Here is a 22,377-nt window from a genome sequence, read left to right on the forward strand (position 1 = left end):
TTACTTATAGAGGAAACATACTAATATTTTATTACTTATAGAGGAAATATACTAATACTTTGAGGGCAAAGGGAGCCATAGAGACAGAAGTGCTGAAAGACACATTTTGGACATGTGGACAGGGGTACAGTACAGGAATGTACACTAGGTGGGTTACAGTACCCCAGGCATTGTCCTCCAGATCTCCTGATGTTGTGTTCTAGTTCTCCAATGTGTATAATGTCCATTCCCTTGTTGTTCCAGGTCTCTAGTCCATCACCATAATGGAAGCAGTAACAAGTCAACATTTCTGCATAACCGTTTTAGAGGAGTCTCTTCTCAAATGTGGTTGTCTACATTTAGAAGCAAAATATGAACATGTGGAAATTAATACATTCTAGACAAAGTTTTCAATGAAGTTGGATGTAGGAGTTCTACCATCAATATCACTTAACTACAGAGAAAGAGAGTGATCCAACAATGCACTACGCTTTAAGTATTTGTGCAACAAATAACAACCAGTACAAAATCCTTAGTTCAATACAGTTCACCTAATTTCCACATATATCCCACCATAGTCACTGGAGACAACTTAAGAACTGTAGACGATGTGGACTAATGACAATTGTGGGAGAACCTCACAGTTAAACTATGGCTACGTTACAACTTAAACATCAGAATTCCCTTATAGCCCAGCCTGAAAAACATCCCCCAGACATCAGTATGTTTCCATGGCCTTCATTCCAGTTTTCCTTTTTTTCCTGAGCAACATATCTCAATGACGGAATAGCTAGTCCCCTCCCCACTCCCCCCAGTCCCCTCTCATGCATTTAAGAGTGTAGTTATGCATTGAGACCGTTGGCTACATCTGTGAAGACCAGGCGAGTGGGCCTCTGTGTCGTCCCCTGGGAGGTCGTGAGAGTCTGGGGGGGGGGTAAAACTGTGAGACACAATAGTTGCCATGGTAATACTAGAATCATCCACCATAACCTTGTAATGCCATGGCCATAAGTGGTCATATGAACAGATTTTTCCTTTTGTAACCAATGAATAATGAATCTGCCACTGCTGTGATTGCTTATAACATTTGTTTTAGTAAGCGTTTTAGTAAGCGTTAGGGAAACAAATAAATGGGTGGAGAAGTGAATCGAGTACTTAAGATATCTACTGTATGTTAATTTGGGAGAGATAATTATGTGGTATTTGTCAGTGACACGTCTGTAAAGAAAACCAGTACTCTCACACACATGTTGTTATAATCACATACATAGCCTAGTCATGTCAATCACAAGGGGAAAATTAGGAGCAGTGAGATGAGAGTGATAGGCAGTAATCAACAACTTGATGGTATTAGGCACACAGAGAGAAGATGTGAAATGAGGGTATAGGTGTGTGTCACTCCAGTGTAGTAGAAAAGGTTGTGCATGTGTGTACAGTGGTATTCTGTTGTAATCTTTGAACTTGTTGTATGTAAATGGAGAATAATTAACACGGCAAGGTCCACATGTAGTATGTTTGTGAATTTTGAAAGGGTAGCTTAAGGAAAATGGAACAACAGACACAAATTAGACTTTACCATATGACTTATTACCATTTTGCCTATTGTCAAAACTTTAAAGAAAAAAGTCAATTAATATGAGTATAAAATAGCAACTGGTTACTGGTAATGTAAGCACTGTAATCACAAAGCTCTGTTGGAGTACATTATGATGCTCTGAACCTATAGATTTATGAATCCATTGTAGATAAACATAGATGAGATTCAGTAAGATCCAGTAACTGTAGATCAGTGAGCAATAGATCACTGCAGGTTATTAAAGATGAGTCTGAACATAATGTAACCGTCAAGACTTGTATCATCGTAGATCTACAGTAGAGGATCGGTATCACTGAAGAGGGGAGTGTAGCCGGGGCACTGCTTCAGACCTGTGTCGTATACTACCTTGTTATTGGGTCCTGTGAGGTTGTGGTCCAGTAGTTCCTGTTCCAAGTCATCCTGTTCCTCTGCCGGGTCAAAGTTATACATGGGCATCAGCTGGTGCCTCAGCTTCTCCAGTCTGAACAGTGAACACAGGGCAGGAGGAAAGTAATAGTTAGAAAAATGCATCTATGTAGTATTGAAACCTTTAATGAATTGTTAGAAATGTTTTACTATACAGATCTAAGAATGGTTTTACTATATCCATTCAAAATAATTTAGTAACCCAACTGCTGCTTCCTATCCTACACTATGGTGACGTCATCTATCAAAACAAAGCCAAGACCTTACTTTGCGAATTAGATGTCATTTATAACAATCTTTGCAGGTTCATTATTGGATGCCATTATAAGACACATAATTGCACAATGTATGAATCACTAAATTGGCTGTCACTCCAAAACAGAAGACAGTAGTTGTCTTGTACTTTTTATTTCATTGTTATTATCATTAGACAGTAGTTGCCATATTATTTTTGTTACAAAGTATTCTTTGTTTGTTTCAAAATGTAAAATAAATAAATATATAGCTATGTGAGACAACCACACATCATAATCATAGTAAGTCAATTTTTCCTCAGTAAAATAGTAATCAGCTAAGTCAGTGCTAGTAGGAAAAGAAAAGTGTGAGTGTTATTCTTTTTTTCTTTTTATGGGAAGGGGGGGGGACCGTGGGATTTAATCAAGATACTTGATTAAGGTAGGTTTTCAGAAGTTTTCAGAATATGGGCAGGGACTCCTCTGTGCTAACATCAGCTCGTTCAACTTTTGGGTTCCCAGGACAAAGATTACTGACATTTTTCTCTTAATGCTATAATTAATGCTATAATTATTTGGATATGCATAAAAGGTAGCCCTCCCTTTCACAAATCTGGCTGATACTCAACTCTTGTATAATGAGGAATTTCAAGGAACTACATTTCCTCACCTCTTCCGTTTCCTGATATACAGCATCTGGGAGTGGGAGACATGGTGGGGCACAGGGAGTCACACATATCATTGTTAATTAGATAAGAGGAGGACATTAAACTCATTCATACTGTGCACACTGTCGTGACAAACAGACATATTTTGTGGGCATGGAAACTAGGTAGTGACTGAAGCGATTGCTTTCTTACCACGACCAATGTCAGGCCAATTACAGTGATGATGCCAAAGGGCACCAACACCATGCCCATCTCAGAGCCCTCAAGCTCCAACTCTGGCAGCTTGGTGGCATTGAAGCTTGTCTCGTTGGTTGTTGTTATAGTAATGCTAGTGGTCATGAGTTTTGTCCTGGACTCTGTGACATTCTCCTGTTCCATCCTGATGTCCGTTGTAACAGTGAGAATGGGGGTCATGGAGGTGCTGGAGACAGTGGAGAGAAAGCTAGCGGTGGTCTTGGCTGTAGTCATATCCATGGTTTCAGCTAAGAGGAAACAACAAAGTAATGTGGAGAGTTGTCTTGTTGTGTCCCACTGCTGTCGTTGTCTCAATGTGACTCTTGTCTGTATCTCAGGTGTGTCACAACAGCCGCAGGTTGGCTCTCTCTGGACAGAGGTCTGCTGAAGCATTGGGAATGCATTGAGGACACCAGAACACACTCTCCAGGCAGAACCTGAAACAGATCATTTAACACCATCAGATCAGAAAACAAACAAACATATTATGCACACTACAATAGCATATCATATGGCTTGGTTGGTTGTAGGTTGGTTTTGTGTGTGTGTAGCATGTTTGAGGTCTGAAATACACATATGTCAAACAGGAGGGCACTTTCATTCTGATTCTGATCAAGGAAAAACCTCTGATCACCTACTGAAAGCAGTCAGATGTTAATCTTTTTGTGAAATACTGAAACAAATTGGCACCAAGGTGCATCCTCCATAAAAACTAAACTAGATGCAAAATAATGGTGTGTATTTTTCACAGTGCTCATGACATGACACGATGTTCGCCTCGTAGAAGTGTGTATTTGTAGAAACAGGTAAAAGCATAGACGTCCCCACCCCTGGTTCCATCAGATTAAACCCCAGAACCTGTTGTGCCGACAGGGCAGCAGTGGGTGTTGTGGGCAGGATGTGGGCACGAGAAGCAGAGAAAAGGGTGGCAGAACATAGCAGACAAAATACAGAGGAAAACCAACCCTAAGAAATTCAGTACACTTTGTTAGGCAATGTGTCAGAGGGTGTGCTGTTTACACAGTCGCTCCGAAGTTTGCACACATACAGTGGACTGAGTAGTACTGCACAACTACACACACACCACCCTTTATATAGTTTATATAGTATTTGCTTATGATGATTTATAAAGCATATACAGTATATAAACCTTATAAAGGGCTAGTATAGGCTTCATTAAGCCTTCATAAGATATCATTAAAGTGTGAGCCAGAGGGTCAGTGTATTGACATGCTGAATTCTGCCATGTACAATAGTATGGCAGACATGATATAATCTACTATAGTCTCACACAAATAAAATACAATTGTATTTGTCACATGCTTTGTAAACAACAGGTGTAGACGAACAGTGAAATGCTTACTTATGGGCCCTTCCCAACAATGCAGAGAGAAAAATATAGAAACAATTATAACACGAGGAGTAAATACACAATGAGTAACGATAACTTGGCTATATACACAGGCTACCAGTACCGAGTCAATGTGCAGGGGTATGGGGTAATTGAGGTAGATATGTTCAGGTAGGGGTAAAGTGACTAGGCAACAGGATAGATAATAAACAGTAGCAACAGCTTATGTGATGAGTCAAAAGAGTTGGTGCAAAAAGGGTCAATGCAGATATTTGGGTAGCTATTTGGTTAACTATTTAGTAGTCTTATGGCTTGGGTGTAGAAGTTGTTAAGGGTCCCGTTGGTTCCAGTCTTGGTGCATTGGTATCGCTTGCAGAACAGTCTGTGATTTGGGTGGCTGGAGTCTGACCATTTTTTTTGCCTTCCTCTGACATTGCTTGGTATAGAGGTCCTGGATAGCAGGGAGCTGGGCCCCAGTGATGTACTGGGCCGTACACACTACCCTCTGTAGCGCCTTGTGGTCGGATGCCAAGCAGTTGTGATACCAAACACTGATGCAGCCAGTCAAGATGCTCTCAATGGTGCAGCTGTATAACTTTTTGAGGAACTGAGAGCCATGCCAAATCTTTTCAGCCTCCTTCATGACTGTGTTGATGTGTGTGGACCATGTTCATTCCTTACTGATGTGGACACCGAGGAACTTGAAGCACTCGACCCGCTCCACTGCAGCCCTGTCGATGTTGATGGGGGCGTGCTCGTCCGTCCATTTCCTGTAGTCCACAATCAGCTCCTTTGTCTTGCTGACATTGAGGGAGAGGTTGTTGTCCTGGCACCGCTCTGCCAGGTCACTGACCACCTCTCTATAGGTGGTCTCATTGTCGTCAGTGATCAGACCTACCACTGTCATGTCATCAGAAAACTTAATGATGGTGTTGGAGTCGTGCGCAGCCACGCAGTTGTGGGTGAACAACACCATAGTGCTTGGAAGAGGACTATGGTGTTGAATGCTGAGCAGTAGTCAATGAACTGAATTCTCACATAGGTGTTCCTCTTGTCCAGGTGGGAGGGCAGTGTGGAGTACAAAATAAATTGTGTCATCTGTGGATCTGTTTGGGTGGTATGTGAATTGGAGTGGGTCCAGGGTGTCTGGGATGATGGTGTTGATGTGAGCAATGACCTATCAAAGCATTTTATGGCTACAGATGTGAGTCATTTAGACAGGTTACCTTTGCGTTCTTGGGCACAGGGACTATGGTGGTCTGCTTGAAACATGTAGGTATTACAGACTGTGTTAGGGAGAGGTTGAAAATGTCAGTGAAGACACCCAGCAGCTGATCGGCACATGCTCTGACTATGCGTCCTGGTCATCTGTCTGGCCCCGCAGCCTTGTGAATGTTAACCTGTTTTAAGGTCCTACTCACATTGACTATGGAGAACGAGATAACATAGTCGTCAGGAACTGCTGGTGCTCTCATGCATGGTTCAGTGTTGCTTGCCTCAAAGCGAGCCGTGAAAACAAAGACACATGAGTCATCCCCGGTCCCACCTCAGAATGCAGCCTGCCAGCTGTCTGTCTGTTTATTCATCTAATGAGGAACATGTGCAGTGCAAGATCTCAACCAATCACAACCCAGAGCCAGTCTCAGCCTTTGTCACTGTCCAATTGGAGATCAAATACAGTACAAAGACAGTCAACATAACATTTCCATAATATAGCATGTTTCTCAAGTTTATCATCTCTTATTGTCCTTTTCACACCATGAAATCTTGCACAGTGATCATTCCTCTGTAAGTCAATGAGTATAAATATGGCAAACGCCTGGCTTTTAATCCTGCCAACATGACATGCAAGCTCGTCTTAATTGCCCTCCCAGATTAGGGGTATGTACCTACCTTTCCTTGATGTGATGGGATTACCGCAATTTTTTTTTTAAGGAGTCGTAGTAGGTAGCCAGATAGAGGGGTAATATCCTAGGGAGAAGGAACGTTTCCCCTCTCTCTACCCCTCCTCTCTCTACCCTTCCTCCTCTCTCTACCGCTCCTCCGCTTATCCCTTCTGAGGGGGTGTTTACATGGAAAACACTTCTTCTCACCTCCTGCTCCACTCCACACAAAGAAACCCGACCCCTGGATGATTCCAGAGGATTCCCTGTCTATCTCTTCTTTAGATCTGTTCCCCTATCCTGGCCCTTGTGTTTCAGATAACAGTAGCCGCTCCAGGGATGCTGCAACCAGAGCCCTGTGATCCAAAGCTCCCTCCCCCATCCCTCCTGTGATAGGTTGGCTGGGGTGAAAGAAACAGCTGGCGTTGGCTCTCTGAGCCGTCCATCTGGCTTTATAGGGATGAGAATGGGATTTAATGGTTGGGGAGACCAGATGCTGTCAGGCCAAGACGGATGATTATATCCGGGTGGCTGGCCTGGGGAAATTAACCCCATGATGTCACATCCTCTAACAGGCAAGGGACTGGGGATTCTCAGTGAGGCAAATGCGCTTTCAATCAAGCCCTTTTCATTCATAGTACCGTTAGGTTGTAAGGATTTGTTTGAGTTTTGTAATTTTGAGAAATCATACATATGAGATACTATATTCTACGCCAAAAGTCACCCATAAGAATTCAATTTAATCAGTCAGCACACAACGCAGTAATAGCCACATCTTTATTTTAATGAAAACATCTGCATACTTGAGGACCAATATTGAGAGAAATTGCCTTGTTTTATTATAATACATTATCAAAACAGGTGAAGCATGATGTTCAGGACAGTAACCAACACGGTCAACCCTGACCAACATAATGTTCTCTCTTCATTTCTGGCTTCTTTGATTCACTTAGCTCATTTTGAAGGAGTCTCCAGTCATAATGGCCACCAATCATTTTGAGAAGAAAATCAGATGCTTTAAATTAAGGTTATTTGTTCAAACTTTTATCCAGGTTAGTCTCAGTGAGATAAAATGTATATAATTTTGAGAGACTGGTCTATTCTTACCTTCATAGTCGATGGTTCCGTCTCAATCTTTATCTGGCTCCATCATCTGCGCTGCCTCTAACTCATTCAGTGGTTCTGATGCATTCATCAACACATACTGTACCTGCAAATAGAGGTGGTTTGTTACTGATTCTTAAAGTTCATTTAAGTTCATAGCGAGGAAAAACAGGCAAAAAGGTCTCTAAACTGGAACCAAGCAATAGACGCTGTAGGTAATGTTAGGCTTACTTCAGTGTATTCCACTCGATATATCCCTTGGCCTCTTTGTCAAACACGTTGAAAGCAGCTCGCAGCTCTGCATCTTGGCCCTTTGCTCTTTCATGGGCTAATGCCATTAGACCCAGGAAGCTACGGTTAAAGGTACCTTTTCCTGTGATGACACAAAAACAAGTAATAAGGAAGATATTACTACTAGCTAGCTGTATATAAGAAACAGAATTTGACAGCCTTAGTTATCCAATTTCCTTTGATGTATTTTTAATAAATAGAAATAAAGAAGGAAAGTATGTCTTTAACATCGTTAGTGGAATCAGTATATATTAGTACTAGGTGTTTGGTATCTATTAACGGTAGAAATAAAAAAATACTAAGACCTGAGTCCTGGGGGGATCACATTATTGCAATAAGGCATTGAAAAGGTAAAACACTGACATCTAGTGATGACAGAAATCCTACTATAAATGAATCTCCTAACATGTCATGTTACAGTGCAATGCCTTTGATTTTCACATCTCTCATTCTAAAATGAATCTTCACAAAAAAAAAGTTTATCAACTGTGTAAGAACAGTACAGTTTGATACAATTCTATACGGAATTTGACACTAGAACACCAACATTGTTTACATTTTTCATCAGCTATAACAGTTTATTGCAGTACACAGAATATAATTTTGATGGTGGATAACATTGTATTAGTTACTAAAATAAATAGTAAGAGTATATACCGTTGAAGTCAGAAGTTAACATGCACTTGGTTTGGAGTCATTAAAACTCGTTTTTCAACCACTCCACACATTTCTTGTTAACAAACTATAGTTTTGGCAAGTCGGTTAGGACATGTACTGTGTGCATGACACAAGTCATTTTTCCAACATTTGTTCACAGACAGATTATTTCACTTAGAATTCACGGTATCACAATTCCAGTGGGTCAGAAGTTTACATACACTCAGTTGACCTTTCCTTAAACAGCTTGGGAAATTCCAGAAAATGATGTCATGGCTTTAGAAGCTTCTGATAGGCTAATTGACATCATTTGAGTCAATTGGCGGTGGACCTGTGGATGTATTTCAATGCTTACCTTCAAACTCAGTGCCTCTTTGCTTGACATCATGGGAAAGTCAAAAGAAATCAGCCAAGACCTCAGAAAGAAAATTGTAGAACTCCACAAGTCTGGTACATCCTTGGGCGCAATTTCCAAACGCCTGAAGGTACCACGTTCATCTGTACAAACAATAGTACGCAAGTATAAACACCATGGGACCACGTAGCCGTCATACGGCTCAGGATGAAGAGGTGTTCTGTCTCCTAGAGATGAACGTACTTTGGTGCGAAAAGTGCAAATCAATCCCAGAACAACAGCAAAGGACCCTGAGAAGATGCTATAGGAAACAGGTACAAAAGCATCTATATCTACAGTAAAACGAGTCATATATCAACATAACCTGAAAGGCCGCTCAGCAAGGAAGAAGACAAGCTCCAAAACCTACATAAAAATGCCAGACTACGGTTTGCAACTCCTGATGGGGACAAAGATCATACTTTTTGGAGAAATGTCCTCTGGTCTGATGAAACAAAAATAGAACTGTTTGGCCATAATGACCATCGTTATGTTTGGAGGAAAAAGGGGGAGGCTTGCAATCCAAAGAACACCATCCCAACCATGAAGCACGAGGGTGTCAGCATCATGTTGTGGGGGTGCTATGCTGCAGGAGGGACTGGTGCACATCACAAAATAGATGGCTTCATGAGGAAGGAAAATTGTGGATATATTGAAGCAACATTTCAAGACGTCAGTCAGGAAGTTAAAGTTTGGTCGCAAATGGGTCTTCCAAATGGACAATGACCAACTTCTAAAGTTGTGGCAAAATGACTTAAGGACAAAGTCAAGGTATTGGAGTGGCCATCACAAAGCCCTGACCTCAATCCTATAGAACATTTGTGGGCAGAACTGAAAAAGTGTGTGCGAGCAAGGAGGCCTACAAATCTGACTCAGTTACACCAGCTCTGTCAGGAGGAATGAGCCAAAATTCACCAAACTTATTGTGGCAAGCTTGTGGAAGGCTTCCCGAAACGTTTGACCCAAGTTAAACAATTTAAAGGCAATGCTACCAAATACTAATTGAGTGTATGTAAACTTCTGACCCACTGGGAATGTGATGAAAGAAATAAAAGCTGAAATAAAATCATTCTCTCTGCTATTATTCTGACATTTCACATTCTTAAAATAAAGTGGCGATCCTAACTGACCTAAGACAGGAAATCTTTGCTTGGATAAGATGTCAGGAATTGTGAAAAGCTGAGTTTAAATGTATTTGGCTAATTGAGATTGAGACTGTAACCTCATATAAATATCTTGGAATTTTAATTGATGACGGCCTCTCTTTTAAATTGCATATTCAACAACTTACAAAAAGAATTAAGTTGAAATTGGGATTTTATTTTAGGAAGAAGGCCTGTTTTTCTTTTGAAGCCAGAAGGAGGCTAGTGTAATATTAATATGTGTAAACATACTGAATTATAACTGGATGCATTTTACTGCCGTATCATATTGTGCTATGATTGGTTAAGACCACCCAGATGGTTAGGTCATGGTCAGTTGATCATGTTTGGAGATACGTGAACATGCAAGTTGCAGCTAGCTAATAAAGAGCTACGTTAAGAAATATCCTGTAGTACGGCATTTTATTATTTTGTACAAAGCGTGCAAAACAAGACATGTTGTCAGAATAAAAGGTCTTAAAAGATGGATTTTTCTGGAGTTCCTTCACCACAAATGGACTGGGAGTCTACAAACTTACCCGATGCATGGCGTAAGTACAAACAGCACGTGGAGCTAATGTTCACGGGTCCTCTGAAGGCAAGAGGAGAAGACGAAAAGTGCAGCTACCTGCTCCTCTGGATCGGTGAAAAAGGGAGAGATATTTACAACACATGGACACTTACCGAGGCTGAATCAAAGGTACTGAAAACATACTACGATCGTTTTGAAGCATATGTTGTGCCGAAGACCAATACGATTTTCGCTAGGTACAAATTCCATGAGAAAGTACAGGGAGCTAGCGAGTTTTTTGATCAGTTTGTGACTGAGCTGCGTCTGCTTGTAAAAGACCGTGATTATGCAAACAAGGATTAGATGGTCAGCGACCGTATTGTATTTAGAATACACTCACCGCGAGTGAGAGAGAAACGTTTTAATGTTGGGTCTGAGCTAACGCTGGACAAAGCTATCGACATAGCCAGATCTCACGAGCTAGCACAGGCTCAGATGAAAACCATTTCGCACGGCAGCACGAGCACATCACGTGAACAAGCAGTGCACGCAGTCAGGCAGACATCAAAGCACACCTCGGGTGCCCAGAGAGAGCGTTTTAGAACGGAGAGAGACATAACTCCAAAACAGAGCGACACAGACTCAAAACATGTGGATATTGTGGATACAAAGTGCATGGCGACCAAGGAAATTGTCCAGCTAAAGGCAAACAGTGTACTAAATGTGGAAAATGGAATCACTTTGCAGAGCTTACCGTGGAAAAACAGTACACACAGTGAGTGAAGATGAAATGTCAATCAAAGAGTCAAACGCTGATGAACTGTTTATTGATTCAGTGACACAGAAAAGTCATATCAGAGACAGAGCAAGCCTTTGCTGACATTGAGATAGGAACACAAGCCACAGAGCTAAAGTTCAAACTAGACACTGGTGCACAAGTAAACATTATTTCTCTGAATAAGTACCGCAGGTTGACATCTGAGTGCGAGCTACAGCCCACCATGCGCAGACTGACTGGTTATGGTGGTGAACAGCTCCCAGTAAAAGGCACATGCACTTTCAAATGCAAATACAAGGAAAGTGACATGATGTTGTACTTTTACATTGTTGACACTAGAGCACCTGCAGTGCTAGGTCTTAAAACATGTTTAGACATGGACCTCATCAAGCTAGTTTTATCAGTGACAGCACCAGTAGAGACAGAAAATGTACTGGAGGAGTTTGCTAATGTTTTTACAGGAATAGGATTATTCCCAGGAGAATGTACCATTCACCTCGACCCAGACGCAACCCCTGTGGTCTACCCACCGAGAAAGATTCCCCTTGCTCTCCGTGTCCGTCTGAAGAAAGAGTTGGAAAGCATGGAGCAATCTGACATAGTCACCAAGGTTACAGAACCGACTGACTGGGTAAACGCGTTAGTGGTGGTGGAGAAACCACGCACAGGCAAGCTCCGAGTATGCCTCGACCCAAGAGACTTGAACAAGGCTATCAAACGCCTCCATTATCCTTTACCGACGCTAGATGGCATCACAAACAAGCTAGCGGGAGCACACTACTTCAGTGTCATGGACGCTAGATCAGGCTACTGGGCTATCAAGCTCACAGAAGAGTCATCTAAGCTCACAACATTCAACACACCGTTTGGACGCTACAGGTTCCGTCGCCTGCCTTTTGGGATTGTCTCAGCCTAAGATGAGTTTCAGTGAGAGATCAACGAAGTATACGAAGGCCTTGACGGAGTTGTGGCAATTGTGGACGACATCCTTGTTTATGGTCGAGCCAGAGGAGCACGACCGAAACCTCCGTGCGATGCTGCAAAGGTTCCGCAAGAGAGGAGTCCGGCTTAACCCCGAGAAGAGCACAGTCGGCGCTACAGAGGTCAGCTACTTCGGACATCTTCTCACAGCGAATGGAATCAAGCCAGATCCACAGAAGATCTCAGCTATAAAAGAAATGGAGCCACCAAAGAACCGTGCAGAGCTGGAAACAGTGCTTGGCATGGTCAACTACTTAGCCAAGTTCGCACCCAGTCTCCAATGGTAATGCACCCCTGCGTCAACTACTAAAGCAGTCCAGTGAGTTTCTCTGGGACAAGCAACACGACATTGCTTTCCAGAATGCGAAAGACTTGATCACGAGAGAACCAGGACCAATCCTTGCCTACCACGACCCCAACAAAGAGCTCAGACTCCAAGTGGATGTGTCGAAGTATGGACTAGGTGCAGTGCTACTGCAAGAAGGAAAGCCCATTGGCTACGCTTCCAAATCTCTCACAGACTGAAATCAACTACGCTCAAATCAGAAAGGAGCTCTACGCCATTCTGTTTGGATGTAAACGTTTCCATCAGTACGTATATGGACGACAAGTCATTGTGGAATCCAACCACAAGCCCCTTGAGTCAATCATGAGGAAACCACTAGCCGCAGCCCCGCCAAGTCTACAGAGAATGATCCTTCAACTACAAAAATACGACTTCACAATCACTCACCGTCCAGGCAGTCGCAGACACACTCTCCAGGAAGTTTCTTACCTACAAGGACAGCAGCCTCAGTGAAGGCATGGAAATGCAAGTGCACACTATGTACAGCAACTTACCAGTTAGTGACACAAAACTGAAGGAGATCCAAGCAGAAACAGAAAAGGACTCACAACTCACACAGCTGAGGAAAGTCATACCGGATGGATGGCCCGAAGAGAGGAGAAAATGCCCTCAGAGCGTCTCAAAATTCTGGAACCATCGTGATGAACTATCACAGATCAAAGGAATCATTTTCAAAGGAGAGAAAATCATTATTCCTACCAGTCTCAGAGAAGAGATTTTGACAAAGATCCATGCTGGACACATGAGCATGGAAAAGTGCAAACAGAGAGCACGGGACATTTTGTTTTGGCCCAGAATGTGCAAACAAATAGAGGACATTGTTGGTAAAGGCGCCATCTGTCTTGAACGACGCCCCTCAAACACCAAAGAGCCAATGTTACCTCACTGTATCCCAGACCGACCCTGGCAGGTCGTGCCAACCGATCTGTTCACCTGGAACAACGAGGACTACATCATAACAGTGGACTACTACAGCAGATACTTTGAACTCGACAAGCTTCACAGCACCACATCTGCAGCTGTGATACACAAGCTGAAAGCAGCCTTTGCCAGGCATGGCATTGTAGAGACTTTAATATCTGACAATGGGCCCTGTTACAAATCAAATGAGTTTGAATCCTTCACAAAAGCATGGGAGTTCACACATGTCACCACAAGCCCACATTACCCTCAAATTAATGGCCTTGCTGAAAAATCTGTGCAGATTGCTAAATCACTCATGGACAAAGCAAAAGCAGACCAGAGAGACCCCTACCTCAGTCTCCTTGAATACCGCAACACTCCAGTTAACAACTTCAAATCACCAGCCCAGCTGTTGATAAGCCGCAGACTTCGCTCAACCCTTCCCAGCACCAACCAGCAGCTGCAACCTGAGGTTGTCAGCTACAAGGAAATGCATGAAAAACGTGCACAGAGACAACAACAACAAAAGCGATACTACGACAGGTAGGCTAGACCACTGCCACCACTGATCGACGGAGAGTCTGTTAGAATCCAGGAGCATGGCCTCTCGAAGCCAGCAGTCGTCATCCAGCCAGCTGACACTGAACGTTCATATCACATCCGCACCGCAGAAGGAGCGGTGTACCGCCGCAATCGTCGTCACTTACTGAACACAAAAGAACAACACACTGATGAGATGAACTGTTCCCCTGAAAGAGAATGTGATGGACTAAACACACACACAGCACAACATACACCACACTTACCTGCAACACCACAAGAACTGTTGACTGACACAGAAGCATGCTCAGCATCATATCGCACAAGGTCAGGAAGAGAGGTCAAGCCCAGAGCTGTCCTAGACCTGTGAAATGTCAAAGGGTGTAGAAGGATCGCTACCCTAAAAGAGTTCCAGACTGTAAACTTGTTATTGAAAGTTCACTTGAAATGCTGTGGTATTGTATTTGTTTGAAATGTTAAGATGTCATTTCTACAGTGAAAGCTGAGTTGCTGAGAATCCCTTGTTTGAAAGTAACAGTATGTTGGATCATTGCTTCAGAGTCTATGTTGATTCAGTTGGTGTAATATGCAATATAAATGGTTACTTACCTTGTTCAAACTACAGAGCATGTATTCAAAATAAATGCTTAGAATATGTAAAACATTTTTCTTTTGTTTTAAAAGAAGGGGGATGTAATATTCATATGTGTAAACATACTGAATTATAATTGGATGCATTTTATTATTTTGTACAAAGTGTGCAAAACAAGACAGCTAGTATCAGCTACATTTATGCCTTTACTAGACTATGGGGATATTTTATATATGAATGCTTCCGCTCAGTGTTTGAGATCAATTGACACCCTTTACCACGGCACTTTGAGATTTATTTTAAACTGCAAAACCCTTACGCACCACTGCACTTTGTATACCAGGGTTGGCTGGCCTTCTCTAGTCACTCGTAGGCTCAGTCACTGGTAGCCATTTTGGGTTTACTACCTTTTTATTTGGGCATTTTTATTGTTCAGAAATGTGGTGGGTACTCTCTTCGTTCGCTGGACTTTATCCAGCTAACTGTTCCAAATGTCCGAACTGAATTTGGTAAAAGGGCTTTTATGTACTCTGCGCCATCGTCTTGGAACGCCTTACAAAATACTTTTAAACTGGAAGAACTTGTCCCGATTGGTATTTTTAAATCACTGATGAATGATATTGAGACTGATTCCCTGACCTGTCAATGTTTTTAATTTGCTGTTTTTGATTTTGTTATACTCTTGTGAATTCTATGGTTTTTACTAGATTACTTGAAGTTTTTCATGTTGTTTGTCTGTAATTTTTGTAATGACTTGGTGCTGCCTATCTTGACCAGGACGCTCTTGAAAAAGAGATTTTAAATCTCAATGAGCCCTTCCTGGTTAAATAAAGGTGGGGGGGAAATTTTTTTATATATATATATATATATATACACACACACACACACACACACACATACATACATACATACATACATACATACACATATACAGTATCTCACAAAAATGAGTACACCCCTCACATTTTTGTAAATATTTGAGTATATCTTTTCATGTGACAACACTGAAGAAATGACACTTTGCTACAATGTAAAGTAGTGAGTGTACAGCTTGTATAACAGTGTACATTTGCTGTCCCCTCAAAATAACTAAACACACAGCCATTAATGTCTAAACTGCTGGCAACAAAAGTGAGTACACCCCTAAGTGAAAATGTCCAAATTGGGCCCAATTAGCCATTTTTCTCCCCGGTGTCATGTGACTCGTTAGTGTTACAAGGTCTCAGGTGTGAATGGGGAGCAGGTGTGTTAAATTTGGTGCCATCGCTCTCACACTCCCTCATACCACTGGTCACTGGAAGTTCAACATGGCACCTCATGGCAAAGAACTCTCTGAGGATCTGAAAAAAAAGAATTGTTGCTCTACATAAAGATGGCCTGGGCTATAAGAAGATTGCCAAGACCCTGAAACTGAGCTCCAGCACGGTGGCCAAGACCATACAGCGGTTTAACAGGACAGGTTCCACTCAGAACAGGCCTTGCCATGGTCGACCAAAGAAGTTGAGTGCACGTGCTCAGTGTCATATCCAGAGGTTGTCTTTGGGAAATCGACGTATGAGTGCTGCCAGCATTGCTGCAGAGGTTGAAGGGGTGGGGGGGGGTCAGCCTGTCAGTGCTCAGACCATACGCCGCACACTGCATCAAATTGGTCTGCATGGCTGTCGTCCCAGAAGGAAGCCTCTTCTAAAGATGATGCACAAGAAAGCCCGCAAACAGTTTGCTGAAGACAAGCAGACTAAGGACATGGAGGAACCATGTCCTGTGGTCTGATGAGACCAAGATAAACTTATTTGGTTCAGATGGTGTCAAGCGTGTGTGGCGGCAACCAGGTGAGGAGTACAAAGACAAGTGTGTCTTGCCTACAGTCCAGCATGGTGGTGGGAGTGTCATGGTCTGGTGCTGCATGAGTGCTGCCGGCACTGGGGAGCTACAGCTCATTGAGGGAACCATGAATGCCAACATGTACTGTGACATACTGAAGCAGAGCATGATCCCCTCCCTTTGGAGACTGGGCCGCAGGGCAGTATTCCAACATGATAACGACCCCAAACACACCTCCATGACGACCACTGCCTTGCTAAAGAAGCTGAGGGTAAAGGTGATGGACTGGCCAAGCATGTCTCCAGACCTAAACCCTATTGAGCATCTGTGGGGCATCCTCAAACGGAAGGTGGAGGAGTGCAAGGTCTCTAACATCCATCAGCTACGTGATGTCGTCATGAAGGAGTGGAAGAGGACTCCAGTGGCAACCTGTGAAGCTCTGGTGAACTCCATGCCCAAGAGGGTTAAGGCAGTGCTGGAAAATAATGGTGGCCACACAAAATATTGACACTTTGGACCCAATTTGGATATTTTCACTTAGGGGTGTACTCACTTTTGTTTCCAGCGGTTTAGATATTAATGGCTGTGTGTTGAGTTATTTTGAGGGGACAGCAAATTTACACCGTTATACAAGCTGTACACTCACTACTTTACATTGCAGCAAAGTGTCATTTCTTCAGTTTTGTCACATGAAAAGATATACTCAAATATTTACAAAAATGTGAGGGGTGTACTCACTTTTGTGAGATACTGTATATATACATAAAAACATACATATATATATACATACATACATACATACATACATACATACATATCATTTATTATTAAACCTTTATTTAACCAGGTAGGCAAGTTGAGAACAAGTTCTCATTTACAATTGCGACCTGGCCAAGATAAAGCAAAGCAGTTCGACACATACAACAACACAGAGTTACACATGGAGTAAAACAAACATACAGTCAATAATACAGTAGAAAAACAAGTCTATATACAATGTGAGCAAATGAGGTGAGACAAGGGAGGTAAAGGCAAAAAAGGCCATGGTGGCAAAGTAAATACAATATAGCAAGTAAAACACTGGAATGGTAGATTTGCAGTGGAAGAAAGTGCAGAGTAGAAATAGAAATAATGGAGTGCAAAGGAGCACAATAAATACAGTAGGGGAAGAGGTAGTTGTTTGGGCTAAATTATAGATGGGCTATGTACAGGTGCAGTGATCTGTGAGCTGCTCTGACAGCTGGTGCTTAAAGCTAGTGAGGGAGGTAAGTGTTTCCAGTTTCAGAGATTTTTGTAGTTCGTTCCAGTCATTGGCAGCAGAGAACTGGAAGGAGAGACGGCCAAAGGAGGAATTGGCCTTGGGGGTGACCAGAGAGATATACCTGCTGGAGCGCGTGCTACAGGTGGGTACTGCTATGGTGACCAGTGAGCTGAGATAAGGGGGGACTTTACCTAGTAGGGTCTTGTAGATGACCTGGAGCCAGTGGGTTTGGCGACGAGTATGAAGCGAGGGCCAGCCAACGAGAGCGTACAGGTCGCAGAGGTGGGTAGTATATGTGGCTTTGGTGACAAAACGGATGGCACTGTGATAGACTGCATCCAGTTTATTGAGTAGGGTATTGGAGGCTATTTTGTAAATGACATCGCCGAAGTCGAGGATCGGTAGGATGGTCAGTTTTATGAGGGTATGTTTGGCAGCATGAGTGAAGGATGCTTTGTTGCGAAATAGGAAGCCAATTCTAGATTTAATTTTGGATTGGAAATGTTTGATGTGAGTCTGGAAGGAGAGCTTACAGTCTAACCAGACACCTAGGTATTTGTAGTTGTCCACATATTCTAAGTCAGAACCTTCCAGAGTAGTGATGCTGGATGGGCGGGCAGGTGCAGGCAGCGATTGGTTGAAGAGCATGCATTTAGTTTTACTTGTATTTAAGAGCAGTTGGAGGCCACGGAAGGAGAGTTGTAGGCATTGAAGCTCATCTGGAGGGTTGTTAACACAGTGTCCAAAGAAGGGCCAGAAGTATACAGAATGGTGTCGTCTGTGTAGAGGTGGATCAGAGACTCACCAGCAGCAAGAGCGACATCATTGACATATACAGAGAAAAGAGTTGGCCCAAGAATTTAACCCTGTGGCATCCCGATAGAGACTACCAGAGGCCCGGAAAACAGGCCATCCGATTTGACACATTGAACTCGTATCAGATAAGTAGTTGGTGAACCAGGTCAGGTCAATGAATACGGCAGCACAGTATTGTTTCTTATCGATGGCGGTTACAATATCGTTTAGGACCTTGAGGCGTGGCTGAGGTGCAACCATGACCAGCACTGAAACCAGATTGCATAGTGGAGAAGGTGTGGTGGGATTCGAAATGGTCGGTAATTTGTTTGTTGTCTTGGCTTTCGAAGACTTTAGAAAGGCAGGGTAGGATAGATATAGGTCTGTAGCAGTTTGTCAAGAGTTTGTCAAGAGTGTCCCCTCTTTTGAAGAGGGGGATGACAGCAGCTGCTTTCCAATCTTTGGGAATCTCAGATGACACGAAAGAGAGGTTGAACAGGCTAGTAATAGGGGTTGCAACAATTTCGGCAGATAATTTTAGAAAGAAAGGGTCCAGATTGTCTAGCCCGGCTGATTTGTAGGGGTCCAGATTTTGCAGCTCTTTCAGAACATCAGCTGACTGGATTTGGGAGAAGGAGAAATGGGGAAGGCTTGGGCGAGTAGCTGTGGGGGGTGCAATGCTGTTGACTGCGGTAGGGGTAGCCAGGTGGAAAGCATGGCCAGCCGTAGAAAAATGCTTGTTGAAATTCTCAATTATAGTGGATTTATCGGAGGTGACAGAGTTTCCTATCCTCAGTGCAGTGGGCAGCTGGGAGGAGGTGCTCTTATTCCCCATGGACTTTACAGTGTCCCAGAACTTTTTTGAGTTTGTGTTGCAGGAAGCAAATTTCTGCTTGAAAAAGCTAGCCTTGGCTTTTCTAACTGCCTGTGTATATTGGTTTCTAACTTCCCTGAAAAGTTGCATATCACGGGGGCTGTGCGATGCTAATGCAGAACACCACAGGATGTTTTTGTGTTGGTTAAGGGCGGTCAGGTCTGGAGAAAACCAAGGGCTATATCTGTTCCTGGTTCAAAATTGGTGAGGAAGGCATTTAAAAAAAAAAACAGGCATCCTCTACTGACGGGATGAGGTCAATATCCTTCCAGGATACCCGGGCCAGGTCGATTAGAAAGGCTTGCTCGCTGAAATGTTTCAGGGAGCATTTGACAGTGATGAGTGGAGGTCGTTTGACCGATGACCCATTACGGATGCAGGCAATGAGGCAGTGATCGCTGAGATCTTGGTTGAAAACAGCAGAGGTGTATTTAGAGGGCAAGTTGGTTAGGATGATATCTATGAGGGTGCCCGTGTTTACGGTTTTTGGGTGGTACCTGGTAGGTTCATTGATAATTTGTGTGAGATTGAGGGCATCAAGCTTAGATTGTAGGATGGCTGGGGTGTTAAGCATGTCCCAGTTTAGGTCACCTTTGTATATATGTATGTATGTACAGTGAGGGGGAAAAGTATTTGATCCCCTGCTGATTTTGTACGTTTGCCCACTGACAAAGAAATGATCAGTCTATAATTTTAATGGTAGGTTTATTTGAACAGTGAGAGACAGAATAACAACAAAAAATCCAGAAAAACCCATGTCAAAAATGTTATAAATGTATTTGTATTTTAATGAGGGAAATAAGTATTTGACCCCCTCTCAATCAGAAAGATTTCTGGCTCCCAGGTGTCTTTTATACAGGTAACGAGCTGAGATTAGGAGCACACTCTTAAAGGGAGTGCTCCTAATCTCAGTTTGTTACCTGTATAAAAGACACCTGTCCACAGAAGCAATCAATCAGATTCCAAACTCTCCACCATGGCCAAGACCAAAGAGCTCTCCAAGGATGTCAGGGACAAGATTGTAGACCTACACAAGGCTGGAATGGGCTACAAGACCATCGTCAAGCAGCTTGGTGAGAAGGTGACAACAGTTGGTGCGATTGTTTGCAAATGGAAGAAACACAAAATAACTGTCAATCTCCCTCGGCCTGGGGCTCCATGCAAGATCTCACCTCGTGGAGTTGTAATGATCATGAGAATGGTGAGGAATCCGCCCAGAGCTACACGGGAGGATCTTCTCAATGATCTCAAGGCAGCTGGGACCATAGTCACCAAGAAAACAATTGGTAACACACTACACCGTGAAGGACTGAAATACTGCAGCGCCCGCAAGGTCCCCCTGCTCAAGAAAGCACATATACATGCCCGTCTGAAGTTTGCCAATGAACATCTGAATGATTCAGAGGACAACTGGGTGAAAGTGTTGTGGTCAGATGAGACCAAAATGGAGCTCTTTGGCATCAACTCAACTCGCCCTGTTTGGAGGAGGAGGAATGCTGCCTATGACCCCAAGAACACCATCTCCACCGTCAAACATGGAGGTGGAAACATTATCCTTTGGGGGTGTTTTTCTGCTAAGGGGACAGGACAACTTCACCGCATCAAAGGGACGATGGACGGAGCCATGTACCGTCAAATCTTGGGTGAGAACCTCCTTCCCTCAGCCAGGGCATTGAAAATGGGCTGTGGATGGGTATTCCAGCAGGACAATGACCCACAACACACGGCCAAGGCAACAAAGGAGTGGCTCAAGAAGAAGCACATTAAGGTCCTGGAGTGGCCTAGCCAGTCTCCAGACCTTAATCCCATAGAAAATCTGTGGAGGGAGCTGAAGGTTTGAGTTGCCAAACGTCAGTCTCGAAACCTTAATGACTTGGAGAAGATCTGCAAAGAGGAGTGGGACAAAATCCCTCCTGAGATGTGTGCAAACCTGGTGGCCAACTACAAGAAACGTCTGACCTCTGTGATTGCCAACAAGGGTTTTGCCACCAAGTACTAAGTCATGTTTTGCAGAGGGGTCAAATACTTATTTCCCTCATTAAAATGCAAATCAATTTATAAAATTTTTGACATGTGTTTTTCTGGATTTTTTTGTTGTTATTCTGTCTCTCACTGTTCAAATAAACCAACCATTAAAATTATAGACTGATCATTTCTTTGTCAGTGGGCAAACGTACAAAATCAGCAGGGGATCAAATACTTTTTTCCCTCACTGTATATATGTATGTATATATATGTGTATGTATGTTTGTGTAATGTACATAAAACATAACGGTCACTTTAAAATAAAGGCCATATTATGAAAGATATACTCACCAGCTTTGTCCACATCTTTGGCCATGTGAAGCTCTCTTGGTAGGGTTGATTCCCTTTAAGGTCATCAGTCGCTCCAGCCCCTGTGTCTTCACTGTTCCATTTTCTTCCTCATCAAACATCTCAGAAAACACCTTTATATTTAGTGATCTGCTCCTGTGTCAAAGTGTTTGCCTGGGAAAAGAACGATGAATAAGAATAACTTTTGATGGAACTGAGAAGTTCAATCATCCAAATATTTTATTTATTTATTTATCTAGGCCTGTAAATGACATGCATTTATACTGATAAGTTAAGTACTTAACTAATAAAGGTTTATGCTCATATCCAAAGCCAATGGTCAGTTTTCCAGAACATTTAATCCATATAAAATGTGAGCCCATGTTGACAAATTGTAGAATCCTACAAATTATTGAAAAATAGATAATTCTGTAATACTTTCAAAATGGTTACTCGCCATTTTGTCTGGCACTAGAGGAATTGACATGGTCAGAGGGACACAAAATATTTGATATTACTTAAGAACCTCTTACCCTTTCCCCTGGGTTAGATATACAAGGAGACCTTTTATGGTATACAGGGGATGGGCTCACACTTTGTCCAAGAGGAATCTGTTACTTGCTGGAATCAGTGCTATTAGTCATGTACAAAAGTGTGGAGTCACTTAGAAATGTCCTTGTTTTTGAAAGAAAAGCAAAACATTTTGTCCATTAAAATAACATCA

At 42.7% G+C, this 22,377-nt stretch overlaps 2 protein-coding genes across 2 annotated transcripts in view; both read right to left on the minus strand.

The window, feature by feature from the left end:
* Nucleotides 1–6,730, minus strand: LOC106565998 (uncharacterized protein C3orf18 homolog). Its single transcript, XM_014133746.2, has 5 exons — nt 6,361–6,730; nt 3,075–3,553; nt 2,885–2,910; nt 1,922–2,036; nt 1–902 (listed from the first exon to the last, which is right to left on the minus strand). The coding sequence occupies exons 2-5, from the start codon at nt 3,507–3,509 to the stop codon at nt 822–824; spliced, it is 657 nt and encodes a 218-aa protein (XP_013989221.1). The 5' UTR covers nt 3,510–3,553; nt 6,361–6,730; the 3' UTR covers nt 1–821.
* The window catches only part of LOC106566003 (calglandulin), a 17,153-nt gene continuing 1,421 nt past the window's right edge, over nt 6,646–22,377 (minus strand). Inside the window, 6 exon segments of the mRNA XM_045692140.1 lie at nt 6,646–6,800; nt 7,458–7,554; nt 7,682–7,827; nt 21,657–21,691; nt 21,693–21,778; nt 21,780–21,827. Coding sequence (XP_045548096.1) covers nt 6,646–6,800; nt 7,458–7,554; nt 7,682–7,827; nt 21,657–21,691; nt 21,693–21,778; nt 21,780–21,827 — 567 coding nt within the window.

Source organism: Salmo salar, chromosome ssa12 (genome assembly GCF_905237065.1).
Source record: "Salmo salar chromosome ssa12, Ssal_v3.1, whole genome shotgun sequence".
Taxonomy (NCBI): Eukaryota; Metazoa; Chordata; class Actinopteri; order Salmoniformes; family Salmonidae; genus Salmo; species Salmo salar.